This window comes from Panthera uncia, chromosome E3, assembly GCF_023721935.1.
Source record: "Panthera uncia isolate 11264 chromosome E3, Puncia_PCG_1.0, whole genome shotgun sequence".
Classification (NCBI taxonomy): Eukaryota; Metazoa; Chordata; class Mammalia; order Carnivora; family Felidae; genus Panthera; species Panthera uncia.
This window is the reverse complement of record NC_064815.1, coordinates 11,310,051-11,321,131: the sequence shown is the minus strand read 5'-3', so window position 1 is coordinate 11,321,131 and position 11,081 is coordinate 11,310,051. Positions and strand designations below refer to the sequence as shown.

Genomic DNA, 11,081 nt, shown 5'->3' with positions numbered 1-11,081 from the left:
CTTTATTGACCGTGTGTCTAGATGATCTATCCATTTCTGTAAGTGGAGTGTGAAAGTCCTCTGCAATTACCACATTCTTATCAAGAAGGTTGCTTATGTTTATGAGTGATTGTTTTATATATTTGTGGGCTCCCGTATTTGGTGCATAGACATTTATAATTGTTAGCTCTTCCTGATGGATAGACCCTGCAATTATTATATAATGCCCTTCTTCATCTCTTGTTACAGCCTTTAATTTAAAGTCTACTTTGTCTGATATAAGTATGGATACTCCAGCTTTCTTTTGGCTTCCAGTAGCATGATTAATAGTTCTCCATCCCCTCATTCTCAATCTAAAGGTGTCCTCAGGTCTAAAATGAGTCTTTTGTAGAAAGCAAATGGATGGGTCTTGTTTTTGTATCCATTCTGATACCCTATGTCTTTTGGTTGGTGCATTTCGTCCATTTACATTCAGTGTTATTATAGAAAGAGATGGGTTTAGAGTCATTGTGATGTCTGTATGTTTTATGCTTGTAGCGATGTCTCTGGTACTTTGTCTCACAGGATCCCCCTTAGGATCTCTTGTAGGGCTGGTTTAGTGGTGACAAATTCCTTCAGTTTTTGTTTTTTTGGGAAGACCTTTATCTCTTCTTCTATTCTAAATGACAGTATAAAGGATTCTTGGCTGCAAATTTTTCCTGTTCAACACATTGAAGATCTTGTGCCAATCCTTTCTGGCCTGTCAAGTTTCAAAAGAGAGATCGGTCACGAGTCTTATAGGTCTCCCTTTATATGTGAGGGCACGTTTATCCCTTGCTGCTTTCAGAATTTTCTCTTTATCCTTTTATTTTGCCAGTTTCACTATGATATGTTGTGCAGAAGATCGATTCAAGTTACGTCTGAAGGGAGTTCTCTGTGCCTCTTGGATTTCAATGCCTTTTTCCTTCCCCAGTTCAGGGAAGTTGTCAGCTATTATTTCTTCAAGTACAACTTCAGCACCTTTCCCTCTCTCTTCCTCCTCTTCGATACCAATTATGCGTATATTATTTCTTTTTAGTGCATCACTTAGTTCTCTACTTTTCCCCTCATACTCCTGGATTTTTTTATCTTTTTGTCAGCTTCCTCTTTTTCCACAATTTTATCTTCTAGTTCACCTATTCTCTCCCCTGCCTCTTCAATCCGAGCCGTGGTCGTTTCCATTTTATTTTGCATCTTGTTTAATGCGTTTTTCAGCTCCTCCTGACTGTTCCTTAGTCCCTTGATCTCTGTAGCAATAGATTCTCTGCTGTCCTCTATACTGTTTTCAAGCCCAGCGATTAATTTTATGACTTTTATTCTAAATTCACTTTCTGTTATATTATTTAAATCCTTTTTGATCAGTTCATTAGCTGTTGTTATTTCCTGGAGATTCTTTTGAGGTGAATTCTTCCGTTTGGTCATTTTGGATAGTCCCTGGAGTGGTGCGGACCTGCAGGGTACTTCCCCTGTGCTGTGGTGTATAACTGGAGTTGGTGGGTGGGACCACAGTCACACCTGATGTCTGCCCCAGCCCACTGCTGGGGCCACAGTCAGACTGGTGTGTGCCTTCTCTTCCCCTCTCCTAGGGGCGGGATTCACTGTGGGATGGTGTGGCCCATCTGGGCTACTTGCACACTGCCAGGCTTGTGGTGCTGGGGATCTGGTGTATTAGCTGGGGTGGGTAGGCAAGTTGCACGGGGGCAGGAGGGGCAGGCTTAGCTCACTTCTCCTTAGGTGATCCACTTCAGGAGGGGCCCCTCTTCTGTGGGCCTCTCTTCTGTGCTTGGCTCCGGAGACTCCATTCTGCTAGTCTTCTGGTGGTTTCCTGGGTTATTTAGGCAGGTGTAGGTGGAATCTAAGTGATCAGCAGGACGCGCGGTGATCCCAGTGTCCTCCTACGCTGCCATCTTCTGCCGGTCTCTCTCTAGCACTTTTTGCATATCATCCATTGCCTTCTGGCCTCCACTGTTTCTAAAATTTTTTATAGCTTATTTATTTATTTTGAGACAGACATAGCATGAGCAGTGCAGGGGCAAAGAGAGAGAGGGAGAGAGAGAATCCCAAGCAGGCTCTGCTCTGCCAGGACAGAACCCAAGGTGGATCTTGAACCCATGACACATGAGATCATGACCTGAGCCAAAATCAAGGGTCAGACACTTAACTGGGTCACCCAGGCCCCCTGGAATCAATTCTTTCTTTTTTGTCTTTTATTTTTTAAAATTTACATCCAAATTAGTTAGTGTATAGTGCAACAATGATTTCAGGAGTAGATTCCTTAATGCCCCTTACCCATGTAGCCCATCCCCCCTCCCACATCCCCTCCAGTAACCCTCTGTTTGTTCTCCATATTTATGAGTCTCTTATGCTTTGTCCCCCTCCCTGTTTTTATATTATTTTTCTTTCCCTTCCCTTATGTTCATCTGTTTTGTCTCTTAAAGTCCTCATATGAGTAAAATCATATGATATTTGTGTTTCTGTGACTAATTTCACTTAGCATAATACTGTCCAGTTCCATCCATGTAGTTGCAAATGGCAAGATTTCATTCTTTTTGATTGCTGAGCAATACTCCATTGTATATATATACCACATCTTCTTTATCCATTCATCCACCAATGGACATTTGGGCTCTTTCCATACTTTGGTTATTGTTGATAGTGCTGCTATAAACATTGGGGTACATGTGCCCTTATGCATCAGCACACCTGTATCCCATGGATAAACACCTAGTAGTGAAATGGCTGGGTTGTAGGGTAGTTCTATTTTTAATTTTTTGAGGAAACTCCATACCGTTTTCCAGAGTAGCTGCTCCAGCTTGCATTCCCACCAACAATGCAAAAGAGATCCTCTTTCTCTGCATCCTCGCCAACCTCTGTTGTTGCCTGGGTTGCTAATGTTAGCCATTCTAACAGGTGTGAGGTGGTATCTCATGGTGGTTTTGATTTGTATTACCCTGATGATGAGTGATGTTGAGAATTTTTTCATGTGTCGGTTGGCCATCTGGATGTCTTCTTTGCAGAAGTGTCTATTCATGTCTTTTGCCCATTTCTTCACTGGATTACTTGTGTTTTGCGTATTGAGTTTGATAAGTTCTTTATAGATTTTGGATACTAACCCTTTATCTGATATATCGTTTGCAAATATCTTCTCCCATTCTGTCGGTTGCCTTTTGGTTTTGCTGATTGTTTCCTTTGCCGTGCAGAAGCTTTTCATTTTGATGAGGTCCTAGTAGTTCATTTTTGTTTTTGTTTCCCTTGCCTCCAGAGACGTGTTGAGTAAGAAGTTGCTGTGGCCAAGATCAAGGAGGTTTTTGCCTGCTTTCTCCTCGAAGATTTTGATGGCTTCCTGTCTTACATTTAGGTCTTTCATGCATGTTGAGTTTATTTTTGTGTCTGGTGTAAGAAAGTGGTCCAGGTTCACTCTTCTGCATATCAGTGTCCAGTTTTCCCTGCACCACTTGCTGAAGAGACTGTCTTCATTATTTGTAATGAGAACTCAGCTTCTAGTCCTATTGGGGCACCACTTAATGTGACAAATAACTTTTGGCTTGCTGTTTTCAAGATACTCTCTTTCATAATTTTTAGTATAATATTTATGGGTGATTATCTCTTCACATTCATGCTGTTTGAAGTTTGTGGAAATTCTGAGATGTGTAGATTAATGTTTTCAGCAAATTTGGGAAGTTTAGTCCATTATTTTGTAGACTACTTTTTAGCTTTGTTCTCTTTCTCCTCTCCTACTTTCTATTACATGTATTCTGGTGCATTTAAAGATATCACAACTTGATTCTTACAGCTTTGTACTAGAGGCTAAAGTCTGGGATTGTGATGCTTCCTGCTTTGGCATTCTTCAATATTACTTTGGCTATTCAGGGTCTTTTGTGGTTCCATAAAAATTGTAGGAGTGCTTGTCAAGACAGCATGGTATTGGCACAAAAACAGACACATAGACCAATGGAATAGAATAGAGACTCCAGAATTGGACCCACAAAAGTATGGCCAACTCATCTTTGACAAAGCAGGAAAGAACATCCAATGGAAAAAAGACAGTCTCTTTAACAAATGGTGCAGGGAGAACTGGACAGCAACATGCAGAAGAATGAAACTAGACCACTTTCTTACACCATTCAGAAAAACAAAATCAAAATGGGTGAAGGACCTGAATGTGAGACAGGAAAGCATCAAAACCCTAGAGGAGAAAGCCGGAAACAATCTCTCTGACCTCAGCCGCAGCAGTTTCTTACTTGACACATCCCCAAAGGCAAGGGAATTAAAAGCAAAAATGAACTATTGGGACCTCATTGGGATAAAACCTTCTGCAATGCAAAGGAAACAACCAACAAAACTAAAAGGCAACCAACGGAATGGGAAAAGATATTTGCAAATGACATATCCGACAAAGGGCTAGTATCCAAAATCTATAAAGAACTCACCAAACTCCACGCCCAAAAAACAAATAATCCAGTGAAGAAATGGGCAGAAAACATGAATAGACACTTCTCTAAAGAAGACCTCCAGATGGCCAGCAGACACATGAAAAGATGTTCAATGTCACTCTTCATTAGGGAAATACAAACCAAAACCACACTCAGATACCACTTCATGCCAGTCAGAGTGGCTAAAATGAACAAATCAGGAGACTATAGATGCTGGAGAGGATGTGGAGAAATGGGAACCCTCTTGCACTGTTGGTGGGAATGCAAACTGGTACAGCCACTATGGAAAACAGTGTGGAGGTTCCCCAAAAAAAAAAAAAAAAAAAAAAGATCTACCCTATGACCCAGCAATAGCAGTGCTAGGAATTTACCCAAGGGATACAGGAGTGCTGATGCATAGGGGCACTTGTACCCCAATGTTTATAGCAGCACTTTAAACAATATCCAAATTATGGAAAGAGCCTAAATGTCCACCAACTGATGAATGGAGAGGTTGTGGTTTATATATACAATGGAATGCTACTTGGCAATGAGAAAGAATGAAATACGGCCTTTTGTAGCAATGTGGGTGAAACTGGACAGTGTTATGCTAAGTGAAATAAGTCATATAGAAAAACACAGATACCATATGTTTTCACTCTTATGTGAATCCTGAGAAACTTAATATAAGACCATGGGGGAGGGGAAGAAAAAAAAAGTTAGAGAGGGAGGGAGGCAAACCATAAGAGACTCCTAAAAACTGAGAATAAACTGAGGGTTGATGGTGGGTGGGAGGGAGGGGAAAGTGGGTGATGGGTATCGAGGAGGGCACCTTTTGGGATGAGCACTGGGTGTTGTATGGAAACCAATTTGAGAACAAATTTCATAATAAAAAAAAGATAAAGATATCAAAACTTCCTATGAAACTGTTAATTTTACTCAATTCTTTTTGCTTTGTTTTATTCACATTTTATAATCTCCATCAATCTTTCTTCAAGTTCACTGGTTCTCTCTTGTGACAATTGATTAAATCTACTATTAAGCCCTTTTAATGAATTCTTCACTTTGGTTATTATACTTTTCAACTCCAGAATTCCCAACTGGCTCTTCTTTTCATAATTTCTACCTTTTTACTGATATTTTCTATTTGATCTTGTTTTCATACATTCCATTATTTCTTTAAAATTTTTTTAAATGTTTATTTCTGAGACAGAGAGAGACAAAGCATGAGTGGGGGAGGGGCAGAAAGAGAGGGGGACACAAAATCAGGCTCCAGGCTCTGAGCTGTCAGCACAGAGCCCGACGTGGGGCTCGAACTCACAGACCGCAAGATCATGACCTGAGCCGAAGCTGGACTCTCAACCGACTGAGCCACCCAGGCGCCCCTACATTCCATTATTTCTTAAATCATGGTTTCCTTTAGTTCTTTGAACATTTTTTGTTACAATGGTTACATTGTAAAATATTTGTAAAACCTGATATCTGGTATCTCTCACATGGAATTATTTACAACTTAAAAGAAAGTGAATTACTGAACAATTTTATGTATCATTGAACTGACTAAATTGTAAACATCAAAAGGATACACAAAAGTCTTGTAAGTTTGATCTACAGTGTCTATGACACTCTGAAGAGACCTACCTGAGAGAATAGACAGAATAGTGGATTTTCCTGCTCCATTGTGTCCTAGAAGAACAGTAATCTGCCCCATATATAAATTCCAAGACAAGTCTTTTACAGCTATTTTGGTAGTATTTTGCACTCGGAATTCCTGTTGGGGAAAATACACAAATATTGACTTCATCTATCACTATCACTTTGAAAGAACAAACACTCATATCAACTATTTATACAAGAAACCATACCACATAATCAATCTCGTGAGGAAAAAGAAATAAAAATTTAAGAAGGATGAAATTGTGATTGGAACAAATTAATTGACGCCATAACACGAGTTGTAAAATTTCACAGTAAATATATAAACATCCCTCAGTAATATCCATTCATGCTTTGATTCAATTAACATCTTAAAGCTGATAATGCCATAATCTTCTTCAGTTCATGCATTTGTCCTGGTTTGGAGAACTGCCAACAGAAAACCTGGATTAAACATCTAAAACATAGATATTTTATAGGCATCTCAAATTTCTTCTTTTGTGTAGGTTAGCAGTGCTTCTGCTTAAGATGCAAAGATATGGAAAGAGCATCACTCTCACTCTAGAAAACAAGAAACTAAATAATCTAAAAAAATCTTAAGTTTTCTTGAACTCATCAGAGGGGTGATATTTCCAGGCAACCAATCAGCCTTAAATTTAAGAAAAGATAGACGCCCTCAAGGAGAGATGATATACAAACATCTGCTTGTCTGGAGAAAACACAGGCACTGTGAAACTAGTAAAAGGATTCTGGTCAATTTTTGATGAAAATAAAGCAAAAACACTTGAAGAAACAATATCTAAATTAAAAAGTTGGGATTCAAGCCCATTTCATTCAGACTTCAAACATCTATTCCTTCCAATATAACTAACAGATGGTGAATAAAGCAAAACATCTTGTGTAACAACAACAACAAAAAGGCTATTTCTCTTTTATTCCAAATGGCAGTAAAAGTTTTTTTCCTAGGTGTCGTCCTTAATACCCATCACCCATTTAGCCCACCCCCCATTCACCTCCCTCCATCAACCCTCAGTTTGTTCTCTATCCTTAAGAGTCTCTTATCGCTTGCTTCCCTCTCTCGTTTTTTACCCCTTGCCATATGTTCATCTGTTGTTTCCTAGATTCCACATGAGTGAAATTATATGCTTTTTGTCTTTCTCTGACGTATTTTTCTTAGCATAATACACTCTAGCTCCACCCACAATGTTGGAAATGTCAAGGTTTAATTCTTTTTGATGGCCGAGTAATATTCCAGCGTATGTGTGTTCGTGTGTGTGTGTACACACACACCACATCTTCTTTATCCATTCATCAGTTGATGGACATTTGGGTTCTTTACATAGTTTGGTTATTACTGTTAATGCTGCTATAAACACAAGGGTGCATATACCCCTTCAAATCTGTATTTTTGTATCTTTTTCTTTTATTTTTTTAATGTTTATTTTTGAGAGAGAGACAGAGTATGAGCTGGGGGAGGAGCAGAGAGAGGGAGACACAGAATCTGAAGGAGGCTCCGGCTCTGAGCTGTCCACACAGAGCCCGACGTCGGGATCGAACCCATGAATCACGAGATCATGACCTGAGCCAAAGTTGGACACCTAACCGACTGAGCCACCCAGGCACCCCTGTATCTTTTTCAAAATTCAACCAAGCCAACCTCAAATTCTCCCTCAATGTCTTCAATATCCATAAATTTCTCCAACAACCACCCATTGTTCAAGGCACAAGACCAACAGCTACATTAGTGTCCTCCTTTTCCTTCAATTTCACAAGCAACCATTAAGCAACAATGATTTCAGGAACAGATTCCTTAATGCCCCTTACCCATTTAGCCCACCCCCCATCCCACAACCCCTCCAGTAATCCTCTGTTTGTTCTCCATATTTAAGAGTCTATTATGTTTTTTCTCCCTCCCTGTATTTATATTATCTTTGCTTCCCTTCCCTTATGTTTGTCTGTTTTGTATCTTAAAGTCCTCATATGAGTGAAGTCTTATGATATTTGTCTTTCTCTGACTAATTTCACTTAGGATAATACCCTCCAGTTCCATCCACATAGTTGCAAACGGCAAGATTTCATTCTTTTTGATTGCCAAATAATACTCCATTGTATACATATACCATATCTTCTTTATCCATTCATCCACTGATGGACATTTGGACTTTTTCCATACTTTGGCTATTGTCAATAGCACTGCTATAAACACTGGGGTGCATGTGCCACTTTGAAACAGCATACCTGTATCCCTTGGATAAATACCTAGGAGTGCAATAGCTGGGTCGTAGGGTAGTTCTATTTTTAATTTTTTGAGGAACCTCCATACTGTTTTCCAGAGTGTCTACACAAGTTTTCATTCCCACTAGGAATGCAAAAGAGATCCTCTTTCTCCGTATCCTCACCAACACGTGTTGCTGCCTGAGTTGCTAATGTTAGCCATTCTGACAGGAGTGAGGCAGTATCTCATGGTGGTTTTGACTTGTATTTCCCTGATGATGAGTGATGTTGAGAATTTTTTCATGTGTCGGTTGGCCATCCGGATGTCTTCTTTGGAGAAATGTCTATTCATGTCTTTTGCCCATTTCGTCACTGGATTATTTGTTTTTTTGGGTGTTGAGTTTGATAAGTTCTTTATAGATTTTGGATACTAACCCTTTATCTGATATGTAACTTGCAAATATCTTCTCCCATTCTGTCGGTTGCCTTTGAGTTTTGCTGATTGTTTCCTTCGCTGTGCAGGAGATTTTTATTTTGATGAGGTCCCAATAAGTTCATTTTTGCTTTAGTTTCCCTTGCCTCCAGAGACGCGTTGAGTAAGAAGTTGCTGCAGCCAAGGTCAAAGAGGTTCTTGCCTGCTTTCTCCTCAAGGATTTTAATGGCTTCCTGTCTTACATTTAGGTCTTTCATCCATTTTATTTTTGCGTATGGTGTAAAAAAGTGGTCCAGGTTCATTTTTCTGCATGCTGCTGTCCAGTTTTCCCAGCACCACTTGCTGAAGAGACTGTCTTTATTCCATTGGATATTCTTTCCTGCTTTGTCAAAGATTAGTTGACCATACGTTTGTGGGTCCATTTCTGGGTTCTCTATTCTGTTCCATTGATCTGAGTGTCTGTTTTTGTGCCAGTACCGTACTGTCTTGATGATTTTGGCTTTGTAAAACAGCTTGAAGTCTGGAATTGTGATGCCTTCTGCTTTGGTTTTCTTTTTCAAGATTGCTTTGGCTATTTCGGGTCTTTTGTGGTTCCAAACAAATTTTAGGATTGTGTGTTCTACCTCTGTGAAGAATGCTGGTGTTATTTTGATAGGTATTGCATTGAATATGTAGATCGCTTTGGGTAGTATTGACATTTTAACAATATTTGTTCTTCCTATCCAGAAACATGGAATATTTTTCCTTTTTGTGTGTGTCTTCTTCAATTTCTTTCATAAGTTTTCTATAGTATTCAGTGTATAGATTTTTCACTTCTTCAGTTAGATTTATTCCTAGGTATTTTATGGGTTGGTGCAACTGTAAATGGGATTGATTCCTTGAATTCTCCTTCCATTGCTTCATTATTGGTGTATAGGAATGCAACTGATTTCTGTGCATTGATTTTATATCCTGCAACCTTGCTGAATTCATGGATCAGTTCTAGCAGTTTTTTGGTGGAATCCTTTGGGTTTTCCATATAGAGTATCATGTCATCTGTGAAGAGTGAAAGTGTGACCTCCCCTGCCTGATTTGGATGCCTTTTATTTCTTTGTGTTGTCTGATTGCAGAGCCTAAAACTTCCAATACTATGTTGAATAACAGTGGCGAGAGTAGACACCCCTGTCTTGTTCCTGATCTTAGGTGGAAAGCCCTCAGTTTTTCCCCATGAGGATGATATTAGCATTGGGTCTTTCATATATGACCTTTATGATCTCGAGGTATGCTCCTTCTATCCCTACTTTCTTGAGGGCTTTTATCAAGAAAGGATGCTGTATTTTGTCAAATGCTTTCTCTGCATTTATTGAGAGGATCATTTGATTCTTGTCCTTTCTTTTATTGATGTGATGAATCACATTGTTTTGTGGATATTGAACCAGACCTGCATCCCAGGTATAAATCCCACTTGGTCGTGGTGAACAATTTTTTTAATGTATTGTTGGATCCAGTTGGCTAATATCTTGTTGAGGATTTTTGCATTCATGTTCATCAGGGAAATTATCTATAGTTCTCCTTCTTAGTGAGGTCTCTGTCTGGTTTTGGAATCAAGGTAATAATGCTGGCTTCATAAAAAGAGTTTGGGAGTTTTCCTTCCATTTCTATTTTTTGGAACAGCTTCAAGAGAATAGGTGTTAACTCTTCCTTAAATGTTTGGTAGAATTCCCCTGGAAAGCCATCTGGCCCTGGAGTCTTGTTTTTTGGCAGATTTTTGATTACTAATTCGATTTCCTAACTGGTTATGGGTCTGTACAAATTTTCTATTTCTTCCTGTTTCAGTTTTGGTAGTGTATATGTTTCTAAAATTTGTCCATTTTTTCCAGATTGCCCGTTTTATTGGCATATAATTGCTCATAATATTCTCTTATTATTGTTTTTATTTCTGCTGTGTTGCTTGTGATCTCCCCTCTTTCATTGTCGATTTTAGTTACTTGGGTCCTTTACTTTTTCCTTTTGATCAAACTGGCTAGTGGTTTATCAATTTTGTGAATTCTTTCAAAGAACCAGCTTCTGGTTTCATTGATCTGTTCAACTGTTTTTTTGGTTTTGATAGCATTGATTTTTCCTCTAATCTTTATTTTTTCTTGTCTTCTGCTGGTTTGGGGTTTTAGTTGTTGTTCTTTTTATATCTCTTTGAGGTGTAAGGTTAGGTTGTGTATCTGAGAACTTTCTTCCTTCTTTAGGAAGGCCTGGATTGCTATATGTTTCCCTCTTATAACCACCTTTGCTGAGTCCCAGAGGTTTTGGGCTGTGGTGCTTTCATTTTCATTGGCTTCCATGTACTTTTTAATTTCCTCATTAACTTCTTGGGTAGCCCATTCATTGTTTAGCAG

General features: G+C 39.1%; 1 protein-coding gene across 1 annotated transcript in view; it reads right to left on the bottom strand.

The window, feature by feature from the left end:
* The window catches only part of LOC125928638 (phospholipid-transporting ATPase ABCA3-like), a 164,888-nt gene that overhangs the window by 93,513 nt on the left and 60,294 nt on the right, over nucleotides 1–11,081 (bottom strand). The window contains 1 exon segment of the mRNA XM_049639368.1: nucleotides 5,947–6,180. Within this exon segment, the coding sequence (XP_049495325.1) occupies nucleotides 5,947–6,180 (234 nt within the window).